Raw genomic sequence first — 23,738 nt, forward strand, 5'->3', positions numbered from 1 at the left:
AAGGAGTAGGGGAATCACCTCTTATCCTTTCATATGGAGGTCAAGGGTAAATGCCTATAGCCCCATCATTCATTAAGCATTTTAGTCTAGATTCATTTTAGGTGAGCAATCCTTTCAACCTAGAATCATTCATGTGAGTAAACCTTTCACATTCATTCAATCATACTTATTAATTCATTATAGGAAGTATCTCTTCCACATCATAGCATTTTCAATCAGCAATGCATAGTCTAGGCTTTACTCTCAAAGCACTACATCTCATGATCATCATCTATGCTTCACTCTCAATAAATTAACATCATATTCATCATATATTCTTCAATCTAGAGCAATTATATTCATAGTTCATCAATCCTAAAGGGATATATCTAACCCATAGAGTTTCCCTCACATGGCATCAAACCTTTTATATCAATTCAACCCTAAAATCATAGGATAGGCATGTGCACATGTAATTTCATCCTAAATACATGTAATTCTATCAATGTAATCATAAACAATCATAATCCACTCAATTGGATCAACATTTGTCATAACCCACAACAATGGAACAAACCCTAACTAAAATTGGGGAAATTCTTCATCAAATTGTGGAATTCTAGGGGACTACATGGGAGGAAGGATCCCATGGATGAAAAATCCATCATATCTTGGTCACAATGCCCAAAAAATCTTGAAATTGGAAGACTTGATCTTGACCTAGCTTCTATCTCCTTCTTCTTCTCCTACCTTCTACAGAGAATTTTTTAGAGGAGTTTTGGGTTTTGAGAGAATTTCTTAACTGGGGGATTTTGGGGTTTAAAATACTTATATAGGTGGTCTAGGTCAAGGCAAAATGACACCACTTCAATTTAAATAAAAGTAGAAAAGACCCTTAAGTCGTCCATGACATGACCTACGAACCGTGGATGGACCAAAGATACATCCTAGTCAATCGTGGATCATGATCAGAGCTTGCCTATCCACGAACTATGGACCCACCCATGGGGCATGGTCCTGGTAATGGTTCACTTTCTTAGGAGGTACCTAGGGTGCCCTATCCACGAAGCTCACCCACGTGGCATGGGTCTAACCATGGGGCATGTTGGCCCACGTGGGTGGCACCTAGAAATGGTGAAAAATGTATAGGCTTTCCTCTTTCAAATCCAAGGTTTTACAACGAGCCTCCTTGTATTCTAAAGGACTTCATAGTTAGTTTCCAATTATTAGTTTTGAGGTGTCATGTGTCTTGTCTCGACATCTTTCCTTTATAGTAGAGGCTTCATCGATAGATTGTTGGAGAGTCTTTCAGTTTTAGAGGTTTTCTTTAAAACTTATGTTTAATACTTAGTATATTCAGCATAGTTTTGAGATTAAGTAAACCATTTTTAAAGGTTTACTTCAATTTTATGCTTATGTAGGCTTAAGTTAGTATTTCGCTTATTGTCAGCTAGGATGAGGGTTCACTTGAGAGCCAACAATGGTTCTCGAGTGCCGGCCACATCGAGGGTATATGCTCGGGCTGTGACAAACTTGGTATCAGAGCACAAAGTTCTAGTGTCCTAGGGTGTCTATGAAGCTGTGTCAGTAGGATCTTGTTTATGGTTGTGAGGGCCCCACTAAAATAAATAAGGGACTACAAATATTTAAGAAAAATTTCCCTTTTTTTTTACTCTCAATTGTGCAATAGAGTTGTGTCATAAGAAACTTATTCAAACTCTTGCGTTTCTCATATTTATTTGATGACCCCTCATACTCAAGATAGTTGAAAAGCAAATGCAGTTCCATATCAATGAGTTACTGTAGGTAAAATTCTTGAGGAAGTCATGAGGATGTAGAGGGGCTTGAGAGAAGCTCGTGAGTGAGTTAAATGTTAACTTTTGAAGGAATGAGCTCTTATTCATATGAATCGTGCAATCGTGCATTCGAGCTAAAAGCAAAACGTACTCCCAGACTCTTTTCTCTAAACCTTATTTTAGTTGAGACCCCTATGAGAAAGATGTGTTTTAGAGCTTGGGTAGTAATTTCACTTGAAAAGATAGTATGGGTTATGAGATTATAAGCAGTAGTAATAAAGGTGCTCAGAGTTAGAAGAATGCAAGTAGAGCTTCAGTAATCTAAAAAAAAAGAGGTAGCGATGAGAAAAATTATGTTGTTATATTCATGCACCAGTAAGTTATTAATGAGGAGTGTTCCCCTATAGGTAGACTAAGAAGTGATGAGTTTGTGTAAATTTCATGATAGTAGGTAGAGTAAGGGTTACCAATTAGGATGAGTTAGAGTATACTTTTACTAGAAATGAGTTTATGATGATGTGTCATTGTGTTAGTAACGACCAAGTGTGTGTTGAATAGAAGAGCAGGAATATTCACGAGGTGATCGCTCTAAGCAAGGCTCATGATATTTAAGGGAGAGCTCATAATATTCAAAGGGATATAGAATTAATTAGGCAATGGCGTATAGTGAAAAAGTAAATATTACATAAGTCGTGAAATTGAATGTGATGATATTTTGTAAGTTGTATACAGAGAGATAAAGATTGACCATTTGTCATGAGGTTTTAGTGGATGATTGTTTCTTAATTTATGTACAGTAGTTGTAAGTTAGTATAATAAGTGAGCAATCATATTGATATCCAGGTTTAGTAATATACATTAGGTTTGAATTTGAGATGAGACAGATGGTAAAACAAGAACGGAAACATGAGGGTGATGATGTTAGTTCGAGATCTGATCTGGTAGACTTGACATATAGTAGGTGAGGAATTGAGATGTTAGCTGCAATGAAGATGAGTGGTACAAGTGAGAGATCCTAACTTTTAGATAAGGGCGATAAAGTGCGGCTAAGTTATTAGAGTAACAAGAGCATTAAGAGGTGTACTCGAGATCATATGTAGTCAGACGAGATTCCAATTAAGTTAATGATTTTCCATGTGTGTCTAGATAGTATATTTGAACTGTCAATATGGAATAGCATGATGTAAGAATTATTTTTCCGTAAGAGTTAGATGAAGCAAACTTATAAGCTAACAAGAAGAGGTTAGGAGAAGCATATTACAAAGTGGTCTCAGAAGGAATCTTAGTACTGCTTATGAAGAGTTCAGTAGGCATGAGATAAGCCTTTCCCAAGTATTAGAGTAAAGGGGATGTAGACCACTTTAGAGATGATAGAATATATCCATAAATTTCAACTTTCAACTTTAGACCTAAGGGGGAGAAGATAAGATGAGTAATCAATTCAATTGTTGAGAATGAGATAGTTATGTCTTCAGAAAGAGTTAAGGAGGTACATCAATCCATTCATACTCTAGCATATTCCTCAAAAGTTTAGTCATTAGAACATCATGTTGATGTTCTTATATCATAATTGTCTTCATGACCTATGCTCATACACTTTAGAGAGATTCACATCGATGCTCAGTTTCCAGAATGAGGGGCAAAACCTTTATCCCATTGGTCTCAATCTTATCCATAAAGTAAAGGATATCAGTTTCATGATACGAACTTATTAATATAAGCACTCATATCTCACAGTATTCTTAGTTTTGTGAACTCATGATTTACTCTCAATGGCTAGCAACATAATATTATGCCATGCATATTCTTATATCAGATATCTTGAATGAATCATGCTTATGCTCTTTTGCTCTAAAGCTCTCTCAATGATCCTTTTTAGTTGAGGGTGGTGTTGTTGATAGTAGTTGTGTGAAGGATAAAGAAGAGGATTTATATTTCTTATTGTGATAGTGATGTTATGTTTATTCAATCTAAAGTTTTAAATGTGGAGGGAGAAAGAGATAAGTTATGAGTAATAAGGCAGTTCCTAGTAATAATGCATGAAACATATGTTGGTATAAGTGGCAAGAGAATGAGGAATTCTCATAGGAGTCCATGGAGTGGTTATAGTACTAGGCTTGAATGCAGTAAGAGTAACCATTTCCATTCTCAAACCATCCGTAATTCGAGGACAAATGATCACAAGGGGATATATTGTAACACCCTAAAAAAATTCTAAGTTAAGACTCAAATAATTATTCATTTACTTGTAGGGTCACGTCAGGTGATTCTTTAATTGCCCATATATGCAAGGTAAATTCTTTAGTGTGGGAATGATTTTTGGATATCAATTAAGGTCACTAGAATCTCCTAGCACAAAGTTGAGTTGAAAGCTTCCTTACCGATTAAATTTTGATACAAGATTCTACTTAGGTAAACTTCAAATAACTATATCTATTAGAATATAAAGAGTAAAGTGGCCCATAACCTATCAAATTTAAGGTATTTGAATCCTCTTTCAAACGCCACAAAGTTCGCGTCAATCCAATTTCTCAGTAAAAAGTTATGATCATTTTAGTAACTGATACAGTGTAGTGACGAACTAGCCGACAGGAAAACATTAAAATGGGTCATTTTTGTCTCTTTACCTCTAAGTAAATCCTAAGCGAATTTCTTTACTAATTAAAGACCCAAAACAATCAGATTTTCATCTTTTAATCCATTATTCTCTTCCTCTCAAATCCTAGTGCAAAACCCTAAGGAAAAATCAAAGTAGAACACTCCATTTAAGATTCTTATTCAAGGTAAGTCCTTCTCCAAGACTTTCATTCTTTTCAACTCTAATTCCTCCATACAATTATGAATCACTAATGAAAATCATAATTCTTGGCCATAGAGATTTCAAGAATGTAATTCAAGAATCTCAAGAAAGGTTTTCTTGAATGTTCTCCTTCAAGCTAGGGTTTCAAGGCTTCCAATCAAGTTCTTCTTCAAGATTCTTCAAGATTCTTCAAGAACCTTGTTCTTCCAGTTATGTAAGGCCATCATAGTGTTGGACTAGTTCGTCCTCATGCCCTACATCAACTTTCAAATCAGTAAAAGAGAAATATAGGATTCCACCCCTAGATTTGAGTATTCTTGAGATAAGTTGATTTTCAGTTCTTGAACTCCTGATTCTTTTGAAATTCTATTCCTAAGTATTGAGTTTCTATATATCTATTGAGATCCTTTTGTTGATTTATTCATGTCTATATTTCAGCATGAACCCTATTTTGAGTTTTAATTTTGAGAAGATTTTTAAAGCCAACATTTGATTTCTTAAACTCAGTTTTGAGAAAGTAAAGATAAGTTTTTAAAAAAGAGTTTTCTGAAACATGATTAGTATGACAATCGAGTATGCCATCAATATTTAAGCAGTATGGTATCTATATATACCATCAATGTTTGTGTAGTATGACTTCCTGAGTCATCAATGATCATATTATAATATGATTTTGAAATGTTTTTGAGAATGGTTTTCAAGTATGAGTATAAGGGGACTGTGTATTCCCAGAGGTATCAATTTTTACATTGATAAAAAAGAAACTCAGATTTCTAAATGAGCTATGAGTTCAAAAGATATTCAAGAATACCTCTTTTAAGAGGATAGTTTGTGCAATTATTTCAAACCAGAGGAAGAGTACGTTTTTAAACATTGAGAATAAGTATATATATTATTTTTTTTGGGAGTAGTATTGAGCACCGATATGGAGAACAGTTCAGACAACTCACAGCCCCCATAAACCATGTATGCCAACATAAGTAAAGGGTCATATTTATTTGATGATTCCTTATTGCTTTTAAGGATAACTTAATTGTTCCACCTATTTGAGGAGTTCTATAGTCCGGCAAGGTATATGACAGTTCTGGTAGCTTGGGCAAGATGTTGTATCATCACATAGCTCATAGTGATGGTTTTTGGTTAGAGAATCTCCCAAATATAGTCAAACGTGTATTTCTATTATATCAGTTAATACGTTGAGTTCAGAGATGAGTAAGTATTTTGTAAAGTTTTAATTATTTCATTCCTTTATTTCTTTACATTCAGTTGAGTATCTATTGCAGTCCTTTCATTCGGTTATTTGTTAATCAGTTATATTACATACTCACACATTCCACGTACTGATGTTATTCGACCTGCATCATTTTATGATGTAGATATAGGTGTTCATGATTATCAACATGTGCTTTGTTGAGATCATTCTACACTACAGTTAGCTTTGGTGAGCCTCATTGTATTCTAGAGGACTTCACAATTACTTTCCAGTTAGTAGTTTTAAGGTGTCGTGGGTTTTGTTTTGACATCATTCCTTAATAGTAGAGACTTTATAGATAGCCAGTTTTGGAGAGCCTTTCAGTTCCATAGGTTTTCATTAAAACTTATGTTTAATACTCAGTATACTCAGCTTAGTTTTGATATTCATTAAACCATTTTTAAACGTATACTTCAATTTTATGCATATGCATGCTTGAGTTAGTCTTCCGTTTGTAGATAGACAGGATGAGGATTCACTTGAGGGCCAACAACGGTCCTCGCGTGTCGGCCATGTCCACGGTGTAGGATCAGGTAGTGACACTATCACCTTGACCTGCCACATTAAACCGCACCCTAGGTAAATACCTGAAGCATAAAAATATACTACATACTTGTCTGTACCTTCTATTAAAGTCAATACTGGCACCTTAGTCAATCCATCTTTAAGCTCTTGGAAGATTTTCTCACACTCGTCGGACCATTGGAACTTCACTACCTTCTGTGTAAACTTTGTCAATGGTGTAGAAATAGTGTAGAAACCCTCTACAAACCTTCGATAATATCCAACTAGTCCCAAGAAACTACTCACCTCCATCAAAGTAGTAGGCCCAGGCCAACTCTTTACTACCTCAATATTTTGCAAATCTACTTTAATGCATTCACAAGAGACCAGATGACCAAGAAAAGCCAGAGAGTTCATCCATAATTCACATTCAGAAAACTTTGCATGTAGTTGGTGCGCTATAAGTGTTTTTACGACAGCTCTTAGATAGTTACCCTCTCGATTGTAGTTACCATAGTTACGAACTTCGTTTCCTTGACCTTGGGGCCAATTACCCAAGTTGGAACTTTGGGCGTTGGCTTAGAAACCCCCCATATGATCGTTTACCGAATAAGCATCCACCTCATAGTAGCATTTCTCAACTTGTGGTGGTGGAGTTCTTGTTAGGTAATTTACTGTATTTACCTTTTGGGTTCCTCCGCTGACATGCTTCAATACCAACCCCAGTTCAGTATGATATGAAGATTGACTAGGTGTAGATTGAACTGCAAATGTTCTTCTTCAAGTTTCTGACTTTCTAGTGCATTAAGCTTTGTTATTTAGGGAAATCTTCTACAATTTCTCAACGATCTGCTCAAAAGTGCACTCACCATATGATCCCAGCGATAGTATCCAGCAGAACATTACTATTGTCATCCTGACCTCTATAGAAGTACTCCTTCAGCGACTCATTATCAATGCGGTTATTCGGGATACTTCTTATGAATGTAGTGAACCTATCCCACGAATTGCTCACAGACTCTCCAGGTAGTGCTATGAAGTTGTTCAGGTTGTCCTTGTGGTTCAGCTTCTTAGACAATGGGAAGTACTTTGCCATGAACATATTATGCAATTGATCCGACGTATGAATTGAGTTATATGGAAGCTCAGAAAACCACACCACAACATCACCTTTAAATGATAGTGGGAAGACTCGCAACCCTATGACGTTCAAGTCCAACTCTGGTCGACCCACGCAACTCTTACAAATACTTCTCAACTTGGCCATATGCCCATGCGGATCCTCCAAAGCCATACCAGAAAACAAACCCCTTGTTGTAAGTATCTGCATCAGACTACTAGTCACCATGAATGTATTCCCCGGAGGTAGAAAAGGGAGAATAATAGAACCTTCAAATTAAACGGTATTGAAGTTGACCCTATTGTTATAACGCAACATTGTTTCTAGTGGATTATGTACCCTCAATGCAATTCGAGTAGATTACCACCACGATCCTGAGCATTCTCATCATTCACTTGTTCCACATGCACATCTATAATTGGATTATTATTGATCCCTTGGTTTGCCATTTTTCTCAAAGTTTTGCTTAGTTCAGGGTCGTATAGGGTCAATGGTTTGCCTTGACTCTGTGTACTTGGCATACACTAGAGTAGAAACATATAGAAGACAAAACCAAAAGAAACGTAAAATTAGGAAATAATTGACTAAAGTTCAATAATGTAGTTAAACTTAATCAAAAATCCATATTCCCCGGCAGCGGCGCCAAAAAATCAATAAGTTAGGTATCCCTAAGTGATTGGTACTCCAAATAGGGAATTTCACCCCGCACATTAGTCCGCCTACGTGTGTATAATTTACTAACCCTTAACTTGACCTCAGATTAGACATCACATCAATGTATGGCTTAGTTTTCACCCTCACACCAATTGACATTAGACTATTAAATAGTATCACACTAAATCTCCGTTGATAATTCTTTTCTCATTCATTACCTCTTTGGTAAGGAAACTAGGAACGAGGTGAGTTCTAATGTTGTGCACAGTTAAAAACACTCCCATAGGTATGTCCCCCGACCAACTTGTATATAGGAAGTCATTCCATTTGCCGATAGAGCTAGAGCATAAGACTATGTTGGTGCTAAAGAAGTTGAATTCTGATTGGGGCGCCGCATCGAGTCAAAGAGTGAGTGACATGAATGAGCTTGATGAGTTTCGCCTAAAAGCATATGAAAGTTCAGCATTGTACAAGGAGAAGATGAAAAAGTATCATGATCAAAAGATCAAAAAGCGAGAAATTGATGTGGGTGATCTCGTGCTTCTATTCAACTCAAGGTTGCGATTGTTTCGTGGCAAGCTCAAGTCCAAGTGGATCGGGCCATTTATAGTCACTCTAGTATTTCCACATAGAGCGGTTGAGCTCGAGAACAAGGAGGGAACAAGGTTCATAGTGAACGGGTAGAGAATCAAGGTCTACATGGGTAAATCGGAGAGTGTGCAAGAAGTGATCAAGGCCTACTATCTTGATGAAGTCTGACTAATTAAGAGGCATGCGTCGTGTTGTGACGTTAAATCAAGCGTTGCTTGGTAGGCAACTCAAGATGTACAATCTAGCCAACCATCGGTTTTTTTGCTTTGTTATTTATGGAAATCTTATCCAATTTCTAAGAGATTCGCTCAAAAGTGCACTCACCATATGATCCCCCATCGATAGTATCCAACAAAACTTTACTATTGTCATCCTAGCCTCTGTAAAAGTACTCCTTCAGCGACTCATCGTCAATGCGGTGGTTTGGGACACTTCTTATGAATGCAATGAACCTATCCCATCAACTACTCACAGACTCTCCAGGTAGTGCTACAATGTTGTTCAGTTTGTCCTAGTGATTTAGCTTCTTCGACAACGGAAAATACTTTGCCATGAACACCTTGTGCAATTGATCCCAAGTGTGAATCGAGTTGTACGGAAGATCAGAAAACCATACCACAACATCACCGGTCAATCTTAGAGGGAAGACTTTCAACCATATACGCTAAAATTACACTTCCATAAAGAAGTATAAGCGGTCGTCATCAAATGAATAACCCAACTTGGAGGTTGGGGTCGATCCAATAAGGAATACGGTTTGGACTTAAACTTAACTCACGATTACTTCCATTTGTCAAACCATTTCCGAGACAAGTAATTAAAGGGGGGGTTGTAAGAAAATAACCAATTGTTGTGAAGTAACAAGTGAGCAAGATTTCAACTTTCGAGTTATCAATGAGAGAGAAACTAGGGTGTATGTGTGCCCCATAAGCTCTTAACGCAGTAATCCTAATAATAGTAATCTTTTCCTAGTGTTTTACATGCAATGTTGGTAAGTTATGTATCCCTAAGTGATTGGTCCCCCAAATAGGGAATTTCACCCCGCTCCTTGGTCCGGCTACATGTGTATAATTTACTAACCCTTACCTTGATCTCAAATTAGACATCACATCAATGTATGGCTTAGTTTTCACCCTCGCACCAATTGACATTAGACTATTAGATAGTATCACACTAAATCTCTGTTGATAATTATTTTCCAGTTCATTACATCCTTGGTCCGGCAAATAGGAACGAGGCGAGTTGTAACGTTGCGCACCGTTAAAAAGACATCTTAGCGAAATAATTACCAATACATGCATCAATGTTATTCAAGAATTACTTAGTTATTATTCATATGTTGTTAATTTCTCATGGTTCCCACAACCCTAGTTGTGGATTTAGTTACTCATGCTTGAAAAAACACAATTCATACTTTGATAAGAAGAAATCATGAACTTATGTTTAGAGTAGAAGAAACTTGTAATCTCCAACTGAATTTCAAAACCAAAATCTTATAAACCGAAATTCGTAAATCAAATTGCCAAATTTGCAAGTTTTCCCAAAGAAAATATCAAGAACTAAAAGTAAACAATAGTGTCTAACTCCCAAAACGAGGTTTACATACTCTATTTATAGAAAAACAGGTCCTACACAAAAAGGAAATGAAATAAGGAAATAAACTTTCTGGGACGTGGCTTTGATCGACGACTCGACCTACGGACCGTGGGTCGACCTATGGTCCATAGGTCCCCTCCGTTGGTCAACACTTAGACTTTTTCTTCAGAACCTTGAACCATCATTCTCTGATTAGCTTCTTTGGACGTGTAGGACGGACCATAAGTGGACCTACAGTCTATGGATCCTCTTATGTGGCTCCACACTTACCAATTTCATCAGGTATTGAAACTTTAACTCTCTGAACACCTTCTACCGATGTGTAGGACGGTCCGTGCATCGCTTCGTAGTTCCATACTTGTTCAGACTTCCCTGATGCTCCTATCTACGCCTACCAATGATGGACAATCACAGGACCAACAGTTCGTAGGTCACGTCCGTAGCTGGCCACTTCTGCAGCTTTTCAACTTTCATATCACTCGACTGCGTCCAAGCTTATTTCCTGCAAACATAACACATAAAATATTATTTCCACTACAAAATGACCATAAACACACACAACCTCTAAGTGAAATGCATCAAAAATACTGTAAACTCACGGTATATCAAGTAGGCTTAGCAGCGAGTTGGACTAGGGTTCAGCGTACCCTCATAGTCCCAGAACTACGTGCCCCTATAGGAGCATAAGTCTCCTCTGTTGATCATCAGATTTAATGTTCATGCCAGTCATGCCTTTATACCCTTGGCAAGGTATATTGGGTCCTCTCGATGGGGCGTATACATCAGACTCCACGTTTAGCTCTCGTGGTTTTATGTTTGTTGTTAGTAGCTCCCACAGTCAGACTCTAGTGCATTTTGACCAAGTTTTCAGTTTGTACTTCAGTATTCAGTTTCAATATGTTATGTTCATGATTAGTACTTGGTCATTGCATTCGGCTCAATTTTTAGTTATATTGAAGATTAATCTTCTATTTAGATTATATTATTTCTCAGCTATATTTTGTTCAGCTATTATCTATTTCATGCATGCTCAGTACATTCCAAGTACTAACACATACTCTGAGCTACATCCTTTCATGATGTAGGTTCAGGTATTCAGCATCAAAATCACGCTTAGGTCGATTCTTGGTCCATATTCAGTAACTTTAGTAGTAAGTCCTCATATTTCAAGGACAACAGACATCCGTTTCATTTTTACTATTCTTATTTAATTTTCTTGTTAGAGTTAGTTGGGGGCATGTCCCTGCAACTCAACAGTTAGAGGCTTTTCAAACATAGTAGTAAAATCAACTTGAATTGTGAAGTTTAATATTTCAGTTATTATTAAACGCTTAGACATAGTAGTAGAATCAACTTGAATTGTTAAGTTTAATATTTTAGTTGTTATTAAACGCTTAGTATGTTTCATACATTTAGACTATTTGGGTATTCCCCACTTTTAGTTATCAATTGATTTAGCTCCCACATTAGTTCATGTTTTCATGTAGATATCTTTCTGTATGCTTATGATATGCTAGCTTCAGGGTTAGCTTGGGGTCACTCGTGATCCTAGGTCCGGTGTTACGTCAAAGGGTAGCCTCTGGGCTTGACAAACTTGGTATTAGAGGATTAGTTTCAAGAGTCATAGGATGTCTGAAATCCGCACTAAGTAGAGTCTCTTTCATGGATGTGAAGTGCACCTTATCTAATGAGAGAGAGGCTACGATGTGTTTTTAAAAAAAACTTCACTTTCTTGTTATTCTTATCGTGCATAGGTATGATCTCCTTTTTTATTCATCGTTGTGTGTTTCAGAACATGCCTCCTCGTATAGCTAGTAATAGCAATCCTTTGCTAGGGTACTACATGCAAAGTGGTAAGCTAGGTATCTCTAAATCCTTGGTCCGGCATCTAGAGAATTTCACCCCGCACCTTGGTTCAGCTACGTGTGTATAATTTACTAACCCTTACCTTTACCTCATATTAGACATCACATCGATGTTTGGCTTAGTTATTACTTCGCATCAATCGACACTAGACTATTAGATAGTATCACACTAAATCTATGTTGATAATTCTTTTCTAGTTGATTAACTCTTTTGTCCGGCAACAAGGCCAGTTCTAACGTTGCGCACCATTAAAAAGACTTTTAAACGAAAGAATTATCAATGCATGCAAAACACTATTCAAGAATTGCTTATTTACTATTCATACTTTGTTAATCACTGATGGTTCCCACAACCCTAGTTGTGAAGTTTAGTTACCCATAATCATATGAGCACAATTCATTGTTTTAGATGAAAGAATTATGAACTTATGTAAGAAGAATAATAAACCCAGAAATTCAACTTGAATTGCAACACCAAAATCTTCAAAACAAACTTAGGAAATTAAGAATTGCTAAAGTTACAAGTTCATATCCCAAGTCAAGAACTAAAATAAAAGTAATAAAATCTAACCTCCAAAAATGAGGTTTACGTACCCTATTTGTAGAAAACAAATCCTAAAATAAAAGGGAAATGAAATTGCAGGACGCGTCTCCATTCCACGAGGCTGACCTACGGTCCGTAAGTCGAATAACGGTCCGTAGGTCTCTTTCGTGGCTCCATACTTAGCCAATTTGAAATCTTCACAAATCCACCTCTCTTAGTCAGCTTCCACGAACCAGCAGCACGGTCCGTCAGTGAGACAACGGACCATCAGTCACCTCCATCTCTCTATACTTAGATTATTTCAAGTCAGGTACTGGAAACACTCCTCTGATCACTTCTATGGAGCTGCAGGATGGACCGTAAGTCATTCGATGGTCCGTCAGTCTCCACCGTAGTTCCACACTTGGTCAGATTTCCATGAGAGTCAATCTTGCAATGCCTGGTCGTATCAAGACCCTTATCTACGGGGCGTCACTCATCCTACGGTCCGTAGGTGCCTCCGTAGGTGACTCTTTTTAGCACTTGCCTCAGCTACATCTTCATATTTTCACGCCTGAGTTTATTTCCTGAAATTAGAACAAAAAAAACATAAAACTAACACAAAAATGCCTTAGACATTCACAAATCCTAAGTGAAATGTATCAATAGTACCGTAAACTCATGGTACATAGGTTCCATGACACAGTGCTAAATCGCCCAAAGTTACAAAACTTGAAGATGCTGATAGCCAAAGAAAAAAGGCGATTGAATTGAAAAAAAGGCAGATCGCTTAGTGGATCGGCGATCCCGACTTATTGCACTGAATGGTCCTTCGCAGCATATTTTAGAGACTATAAATACATTTTTAAATTCTTAGTTTAGTATCAAATAATCAGTTTTTCAATATCAATTTTAGAATAAGTTTTGAGGAGCTTGGAACTGAGAGTATTGAGACAATATTTCCTTAGCTTTGAAGATTTCCATTTTTGAGAAATTGGAAGTGGATCTCTGAGATTCTTCAACCTTGACCTTTGTAAAGGCGAAATTAATCTTACCAGGTGTTGGAAACACAATTTGGTAACGATTTTTATCTTTTTATGATGTCTAGCTAAAACCCCAATTCTTCGGGTGTGATTATGGGTTGATTTAGCTGTTGTGTATTGCTAATTGATAGTCTAAATGTTGTTTAAAAGTGATTTCATTCGGTAATTGTGGCTTAATCTAAAGGGTTGTAGTTTCAAAGGCAACTCTACCTTGGTGTTTTTGGCTTTCTCGAGAGAGAGGTTTTAAAACCAAGACTACTGATTTGATGGTCTGTGGGTATTGGGTTGTCATGGGTTCAGCTTCAGAGAGTGAATCCTAAATCATTTTCCACACATTCAGCTCGAGAGAGTTAATAGACTAAAGCGTAGGTTGTTCTTAATTGCTTTTTATTGGTGTTCGAGAAAAACCAATTTGATTCGGGGTAAATTGTTCTAGAGAAAGTTTATCCCCACTAAAGTCTAGGTTATTCACTGATTTACAACTATTTACTTTTACTTGCAATCACCCATTTGTCTACCTTAGCCCATAATCCAATCACATCCCAAAAACCCGTCTCTATACTTGTTTATTCGGGATATTTGTTGTTGTAGTTGATAATTACAATCAAAGCCCCCCTATTATTTGACACTTGTGTCACCCTAAACTTGAACCATGTTTTTATTCGTAAATATTTTTACTTGTGATTGACTTGAACATATTCATGCTTTTCTATTGATTCTTAAGCGCGTACCACTCCATGTGGGATTCGACCCCAACTCACTTAGTTGGGTTATATTACTGTCTAACGATCATTGGCACATAGAATTGGATGAAGTGCCCTGATACGTGAAATTAGGCTGGTACTTGAGAAACATTGCTGGCCCACAAGAAAACCCTTGGTATGGCTTAACTCTTAGTGGAAGTCTTACTTGTAATTAGGATGAACTCAAAAGCACAACTTTATTTAATTGTCTCAAAGAAATACTTAGAATATTTTAGAAAGTAAAACTGGCCTCAAGGGTAACTCGAATCTAGAACATAACAACTGAAATGAACAAGACTCATGAACTACTGCCTATCTATCTATGAAGTCTCTAATACTATGAGGGTTGTCATGACAAGAACCCCGATCATCCTAACAACTGAAAATAAGTAAAAATGAAGAAGGGATCCTCCGGAAGCAAGGAGGTTCACTAAACAACTTTGTAACTCAAATTGATCAACGAAGTGCTGGTTGATGATCCTAGTTACCTGTATCTGCATCATAAAAAATGCAAGTCAAATGGCATCAGTACATGGAATGTACGAGCATGTGAGGGGAAATCTAAAACATGACATAAACTTGAAATGGAATTGAAGAAACACTTACCTCGTCTCTACTCAACTCAACCTTATTTCAATATAAAGCAATAGAAATAATTTTTTATCAAGAAAAGCTTTAAAACAGTATATAACAATTCAATGTATTAGAAAATACAATATAAACTCTATTTGTATGCAAAAATACAAAGTAAACTCTATTTGGGAGATTCTCTAACCGACAACCATCACCATGAGCTATGTGATGATACAACATCTAGCCACACTGCCAGAACTATCCTATACTTTGTTGGGGTATAGAACTCCTCAACTAAGTGGATCCGCTAGTCTATGCTAAGAAACATTAAAGTAATCATCTAAAAGGTATGACCATTTTCTACCCATGTTGGCTAATGGTTTATGAGGGTTTTGATATGTTAGAACTCTCCCTCTCCCCCATATTGGTGCAAATACTACTCCCGAAATATAACTTAGCTCATTATGTTTTAAAGAAAACATTTCCTCTTCTTAAAAAAGGTAGTACTCATGAACTCTTTTGGAAATTGGTGTTTCCTCATTTTTCATAAATATTAAATCATTTCTCTGTGGAATACTTAGTTCCCATATATCATTTTAAAGAAAATTAACTCAACTTTACTCTTCCTCAAACTCAAATGCTCAAGTCTTAAAATAAGTTTAAAAGGTTTTTAAAAGACTTCTTAAAATAACTCGAAGAACTCTCAAGATTTGACTCTTAGATCTACCTTGATTTTGAATTATCAATTCAAGGTTATGATTCATGTTTTGAATGATTTCTAGATGTTTAGAAGTACTTTAGAGTAGTTAGAATCAAGAGGGAGTGAAGGTACTCTTTAAGAGAACATAGACGGGATAAACAATGGAAAAAGGGTGGGGGCAGGCGACCTTAGCGCACTGCTGGCGCAGGGCGCCAGTCCCTAAACTTCAGAGACTACATTTTTGCACACTTCTGGGGTACCACACCAGACTTCCTGACGCATCTGGGCGCGCCGCGCGACCCCTCCCCCAGGTCAATCCGACGAATTTTCTCTCTCGTTTTTTTATCCTAAATCACTTTTAATCGATTGATTTCCTCAAGTTTTCCTTAGATGCAATTACCCAATACAAGTACACAAGAATCTACTAAAAAAAACTCTTAAACTCAATACGATTACCTCAAGAACTCATCAAACCCAACCTAATTCAAGAACGAAAACAATACTTCAAGAACACACATCAAAAAGTTAAATCTGTCAATCTTTATGTACGAATTAAAATATGTAAATCATGATTGGCGTATGGGTGAACGAACCCAACACTATGAGAACTCACATACCTCTTATGGATTAAACCCTTGGCGAAACAATCTTTGATTCACGCACTACTAAAAAACAGTGAATACCGACCTAAAACCGACATCCCAACTTAGGTCAGAAAAAGCTTGGTCGCTATTCAATACCGACCTCTGGAGGTCGGTATTTACTGACCTCTTGAGGTCAGTTTTTATTTTAAGTTGGAAAATTCATTATTTTATTTTCCGACTTCCTGAGGTCACTTTATATATTTATTTATTTTTTATTTTTATTATTTCCAACTTCCTGAGGTCAAAATATTTATTTCTCATATTTTGGAATACCGACATCCAAATGTCGGTATTTGTTTTTATTTTTTATTTTTAATATTTTTTAAATTCCGACCTTTGGAGGTCAGTATTTTTATTTTTTCATATTTGAGATTCTGACCTATGGAGGTCGGTATTCTTATTTTTATATTTTTGAGATTCTGACCCTCCGTAGGTCGGTATTTTTATTTTTGTATTTTTGAAATTCTGACCTCCGGAGGTCGGTATTTTTATTTTTGTATTTTTGAAATTCTGACCTTCGGAGGTCGGTATTTATATTTTTTATTTTTGAAATTCTGACCTCTGGAGGTCGGTATTTTTATTTTTATATTTTTGAAATTCTGACCTCCAGAGGTCGGTTTTCTGCTACAAAACTGGCAGCAAATTGCTGCAATTTTAGTTGTCCACCTGCATATTTATACCAAAACAACCCAAAGAATTCCAAATAAACTTCATCCAACCAAAACAACACAGTATTTTCAACATATACATTAAACTATTTCAAAATAAACTAAAATACGATCAAACAATTCCAAAAATATAGAAGTCTAAAATGTCAAATAGATACAACTACTCCTCATCACCCTCACTCTCCTTATCAGACTTATCATTCTCATCACCCTCCTGATCAAATCCATCACTACTGGCCGGACATGGAGGAAGAATATTTCCTGATTCAAAAAGAAAAGTTAGTTGGGCCTTAAGCGCTGCATACCTCTTATTCTCTACCTCATTTGTTGTCGCAATCTCCTCTTCTATCTTCCTCTCTCTTTCTTCTCTCTTCTTCTCTCTTTCTTCTCTTTTCTTCTCTCTTTCGGCTACAGTAGCAAGCTCGGCATTGAGATAAGCTATCTTATTCTCTATTGTAGATATTGTCTCTCTATCTCCGCCATCAAAGCTTGAGGATGATGAACCACAATACCAAGACTTCTTCTTCTGATACGCCTTTTCTGGATAGCCATAGAATGAACCTCTAATCGGTTCACTAGCACTCTGTTTCCAAGGATTCTTGTTTTCTTCTTGTGTAAATGGTATGTCCTGACTCTCAAGAGGTAGAGTACTAAGATATTCCTGAGATATTCGTATATACCTATCCTGTAATTTAAACAAAGAACTCTACGAATAAGAATGTAATATATACAAGGAAAAGAAAAAAAGATTAGTTTGTATGGAGTTCTTACATATGTCTCTTGAGCACGTGGCTCAATCCATCTTTCTTCTTCTGTGGGGTTCGTACTCTTCTTGACGTGAGTAACCTTGAACATCTCTTCTACAGCTACCGGCCTACCCAACTCTTTTTCCTCCAAATAACATATATAGAATTTGATCTCTTTAATCTCCAAAAACTACTTATCAAAAAAGAAAAAATTATTTTACTAAATTAAGAAAGTATACCATTCTTTCCTTCCTAGTAACCTGGCTAATAGCTCCACCAGTGTGCAAAGAGCCTCCCTTTTCCTGATGCGCGAGCCATCTTCCCAATCTCACTCCTCTTTTTAAATTTTTCATTAGTACTCCAATGTTCCAGTAACAGAGCCCATCGATCCGGTAACATAAACTTAGGAATTCTGTCTTCTCTCCGAAGTCACAAAATGTGCTAGAAAGCAACTTTGAAGCTTTAAGCTTGAAGTTCACTTGAACGTCTTCCTCATGTTCGGGAGCCCATACATAATATTTTTGTAATAAAAAATAACTAAATATTTATTGTTCAAATGAATAGCGAATTTAAATATATATGATGTGAATTTAATTGATATACATTCTTACCTTAAATTCGTTGGACATCTGCCTTTGGGTGTTAAGTGGAATCGAACTCCAATTCGGGTACACACCATTATAGTGAGTTCCAATGCACTTTAAAATAATCTTTGCCATACCCATATCCGAACGTAAGCTGAAATACGAGTTCATTGACAAAGTAGAGTAAACAAAAAATAATCAATCACTTAAAATATAAATAGATAAATGAAAGATGAAACATAATTAAATCATACTTGTATCCTAATGGCTCGATGACGAGTCTCTGGAAACTGTCTCTATCGCCTGGCTGAGGACCATGTGCATCTGAGTGCTGGGTGGTCGGAGTATTAGGCTCTGAGCCATTGGATTCAAGATGAAGATTGGAAAGTCCAATCGATCCACTATTACTATTCAAACTATTGCACTGACTAGCAATAATTGATGGTATGGTAGACCCACGACCAAGATGTGATAGCCCTATAATGTTTGGTAACCCGAACTAGGTACCACAGTGGGTGTAGATATAGTATAACCAGATTGTGGAGCCACATGAGTAGAGGCATTATGTGACTGGTGTGCCCAGTGAGTAGTTGAAACTGAGGCTCGTTTTGAAATATTAACTCGAGAGGGCTCATCAAATATCACGACCCCAGTGGGCCTTCTCATGGCCTTAAATTTCTTTTTTGGATTAGCGGATTTTTTTTATTTACCCTTGTCTTTATCTACCATCTATATCAATTAAATATAAAAATTAAAACAAAGTAGTACAAAATAATGTCACAATGTCAAACAAATATATCAAACAAAGTTATCAATTTTGTCATCAATAGGATCAACTAGTGTTGGTACTTATGCTTAACAAACACATTATTCCTAAATTAAAGCTTAATATCAACACTAGATGGACACAAATCAATCTTGCAAGAAAATCAATTTTATCATCAATAGGATCAACTAGTGTCGATACTTATGCTTAACAAATATATTATTTCTAAATTTAAAGCTAAGTGTCAACACTAGATGGACACAAATCGATCTTGCAAGAAAATCAATTTTGTCATCAATAGGATCAACTAGTGTTGGTACTTATGCTTAACAAACACATTATTCCTAAATTAAAGCTTAATATCAACACTAGATGGACACAAATCGATCTTGCAAGAAAATCAATTTTGTCATCAATAGGATCAACTAGTGTTGGTACTTATGCTTAACAAATATATTATTTCTAAATTTAAAGCTAAGTGTCAACACTAGATGGACACAAATCGATCTTGCAAGAAAATCAATTTTGTCATCAATAGGATCAACTAGTGTTTGGTACTTATGCTTAACAAACACATTATTCCTAAATTAAAGTTGAATATCAACACTAGATGGATACAAATCTATCTTGCAAGAAACGTTAAAACTACTAAATAGTCTTTCACAATGTCGAACAAAAGTTAAAACTACTAAAATATAAAGTATACTCAAATATGAATAGCTAAAAATCCACCAACTAAACATACAAATCGTTATTCATCATCTTCGGAAGTTTCTTCATCATCTATCCATTCACATGCATCATCTTCGGAAGTTTCCTCCTCATCTATCCATTCATCCTCTTCGAAAGTTTCCTCCTCATCCTCCTCCAAATTTGTTGGCATATCTAACTCTTCTCTATTAACTTCTTCTAAAATGTGATCAGGATGCTCCAAATTCATTTCTAACTCAGCATCCACTACTTGATGAAAGCTTCTTTCAAGAAGTTTTCATTTCTCCAAGAACTTCACGGACACTATCAATATCTGAGTGAGGAGTCGTAATTGATTGGAAAGTGGCTTTCCGCTCCTCAGTCCTTGCATACTAACACTTGATATTTCATTTTGATATGCAACATCCAATTCACTCTCAACTTCCACTCGCCCCATTAGTTCTGTTTTGATTACAACCCACCAATCAGACTTATCCCTACGCAACGGATAAAGAGCATAGTACACTTGCTTAGCATTCTGTGCAATAATAAAAGGATCATAAGCCTCATACTTCCTAGTGTGCTTGACTTCAATGATATTATGTTGCTTAAGCTCCCTCGTACCTCTTGAAGTTGGATCAAACCACTTGCATTGGAAAAGTACTATTCTTTTGATTGGCCAACCCGAATACTCCAACTCTAGAATCTCCTGTAGGACACCAAAATAATCAACATTCTCATTTTGACTTCCATCATCACCTTTAACCCAAACACCACTATTATTAGTTTTCTTATTCTTTGAGTAGTTCTCTGTGGCAAATTTAAAACCATTTACGTTATATTGGGACATTGTGTGAACTGTAATCGGTCCCCAAGAAATATCCTTGAAAAATTGATCAAATGTGGCGGCATTTTCTGAATTGTAGACCTATATAAGGTTAGTAAATTAAAAGCAATGTTAGTAGAAATAAGAGTACATTGATCTCTTAATAGGTGTATATATTACAACACTTACCCAATTAGTATACCACGTTATAAATGATGGAAACACTTGATCATGACCATATTGGCTCACAAAATAACTGTAGAATCACATTGAAAATACAGTTAGTTTCCTTAATAAAATCGGAGTTGAATATATGTTGTTTACATATTTAATTTTCTTATTCTAAGAAGGGTTGGACTTCTGGACAATTCAACAAGACATGAAGCTCTGCTAATTTTTTTCTCCTTTTCGGTAAGTTTGTGCAATGTACACTTTTTTGAACCCTTGCTCGGTTGGTTGAAGATTGATAATGATTGTACTGCAGGATCATTCCCAATATCATCATGTCGATTAGATCTGTTTCTCAAACACGACACATAATCATCAAAGTAGTAAGAACAAAAGTGGGATCTTTCTTTAGCTAGATATACTTGAACCATACAGCCCTCCATCCTATGTTTATTCTTAATACCCCTTGTAGACTTGCCAATGCTCCTATAAAATTTTGTATTAGATATATAATTTCAAAAGAAATATAAACGATTTATGAAATAAGAGTAGATGTGTTATATATAGTTACTTACCGCTCAAAAGGATACATCCACCTATATTGAACTAGACCTCCCAGTAGGGCTTCATGAACAAGGTGAATAGGAAGATGTTCCATCACATCAAAGAACCCAGGTGGAAGAATCTTCTCCAACTTATTACTAATAACAACGATATTTTTGGCCATTCGAACCAGATTCTCTACTCTCAATGTGCTGGAACACAAGTCTTTGAAGAACAAACTAATCTCTGCCATTGGTTTCCATATGTTTTCAGGTAATCCACAAAAAGCAATCGGAAGTAATTGTTCCATGAAAACATGACAGTCGTGACTTTTCATCCCATGTAATATTCCATACTCAATGTCAACCCTCTTTCCCAAATTTGAGGTATATCCATCTGAAATTTTCAAGCTTTCCACCCACTCACAAATTTTTCTCTTATGTTCCATTGTGAATGAATAACTAGCCTTGGGCTTAAGTAACTTATTGTTGGCAGACTCCTGTAAATGCAACTCCGATCGTCTACAATGTTCTGGTAAGTCAAGTCTAGCCTTAACATTATCTTTTGTCTTGCCAGTTACATCCATTACAGTGTTGAACAGATTATCAAAATAATTCTTTTCAATATGCATGACATCAAGATTATGTCTAAGCAAATTATCCTTCCAATAAGGTAACTCCCAGAATATACTCTGATTAGCCCAATTATGTGCAACACCATACCCATCAAATTTGTACGGTGGTTCCTCAATTACCTTTGGAAAATTTTGAACCCTTTCCCAAATATCATCACCCGTTAATATTGGGGGTGGACCATCTCGTTCAGTTTTATTCTTTTTAAATGCATATTTCTTTCTCCTAAACTCATGATCAGGTGGCAATAACCGAAGGTGACAATCAAACCATGAATTTTTTCAGCCATGTTTTAATGTGAATGATTTAGTATCTTCCATACAGTAGGGACATGCTAACTTTCCAGCTGTCATCCATCCAGATAGCATTCCATAGGCAGGAAAATCATTAATAGTCCACATTAAAGTAGCACACATGTTGAAATTTTGTTTACGAGAAATGTCCCATGTTTCTACCCCCTCAAACCACAACAATTTCAACTCATCAATCAAAGGTTGTAAGTACACATCAACCTTGCTTTTTGGATTACTCGAACCAGGAATGACACAATTCAGATATATATATGGACTTGTCATACACATCTCAGGTGGAAGATTATACGGTGTAATAAACACAAGCCAACAAGAATATGGTGCAGCCCCAACTGAAAAAGGGGTGAAACCATCCGCACACAAACCCAGCCTAACATTCCTTGGTTCAGCGGCAAAATCTGGATAAGTTCTATCAAAATGTTTCCAAGCCTCTCCGTCAAATGGATGACACATGACACTAGGTGGCCTTCTATTTTCACGGTGCCATCTCATATGAGGAGCAGAGCTATTTGATGCGTACAACCTCTTCAATCTTGGTATAAGAAGTAAATAATACATCGCCTTAATAGCAAGTTTCTTTTCGGTAGAACCAGTCTTATAGTGAGGGTGATTACAAAACTTACAAGACTTTAGATCGATATCCTCCTTATAGTATAACATCCAACTGTTTTTACAACAATCAATTCTTATCGAGAAGAGTCCTAACTTAGACACCAATGCATTTGCTTTACAACAAGAATCAGGAATCTCTACATTGGGATCAACTAATTCCTTCATAAGATCTATCATAGAGTCCATTACTCCTTGAGAAATATTATTGTCAGATTTGATACTTAACAATCTAACTGCAACAGACAATTTAGAGTGTTGACTCCCGTTGAACAAAGGACTACTACAATCACGCAATTGTTCATAAAAGATTTTTGCTTCTTCATTAGGAGTTTCTTCTACATTTTCTCCTTGTTCAAAATCAGAATGCATCCCAAAGCATCATCAACCATATCTGACATTCTAGAACCTTGGAAATAATTATGCTCGGTAGATCTACTTCTTTCACGGACAACAAAGTTATTAAACATAGTGTCACTTTCAACCTCACCATGACTAGTCCAAACTGTATACCCTGGTTTGAATCCATTCATCATAAGATACATAGCAACAGTCTTTGTTGTATGATATCTCACATTTTCACAATTAACAGACGGACACCTAATCAATCTTGAAGTTAAAAAATCATCAAGTGTCTTTGCATGATTTATAAATCTAATGACACCTTCTGCGAATTCTGGAATCATACCCGCTCGACCAGGATTGTTTCTATTATACATCCAACTACGATCAGGATCCATCTACACAAACAATAATGATACTTTTAATTCCATCAGCTAAATAACATTTGAACTTATTTAAACAACTTAGTC

At 36.3% G+C, this 23,738-nt stretch overlaps 1 protein-coding gene across 1 annotated transcript; it reads right to left on the minus strand.

Moving 5' to 3' along the window:
• Positions 1 to 20,135: 20,135 nt before the first annotated feature.
• LOC125833494 (uncharacterized) lies at positions 20,136 to 23,298 on the minus strand. The gene is made up of 4 exons (XM_049512654.1): positions 22,346 to 23,298; positions 21,407 to 22,231; positions 20,853 to 20,919; positions 20,136 to 20,765 (listed from the first exon to the last, which is right to left on the minus strand). Exons 1-4 carry the CDS (start codon positions 23,296 to 23,298, stop codon positions 20,136 to 20,138), a joined length of 2,475 nt encoding a protein of 824 aa, XP_049368611.1.
• Positions 23,299 to 23,738: the final 440 nt, after the last annotated feature.

The sequence above is a fragment of the Solanum verrucosum genome, unplaced genomic scaffold (assembly GCF_900185275.1).
Source record: "Solanum verrucosum unplaced genomic scaffold, falcon-dt-bn FXZP01000186.1, whole genome shotgun sequence".
Classification (NCBI taxonomy): Eukaryota; Viridiplantae; Streptophyta; class Magnoliopsida; order Solanales; family Solanaceae; genus Solanum; species Solanum verrucosum.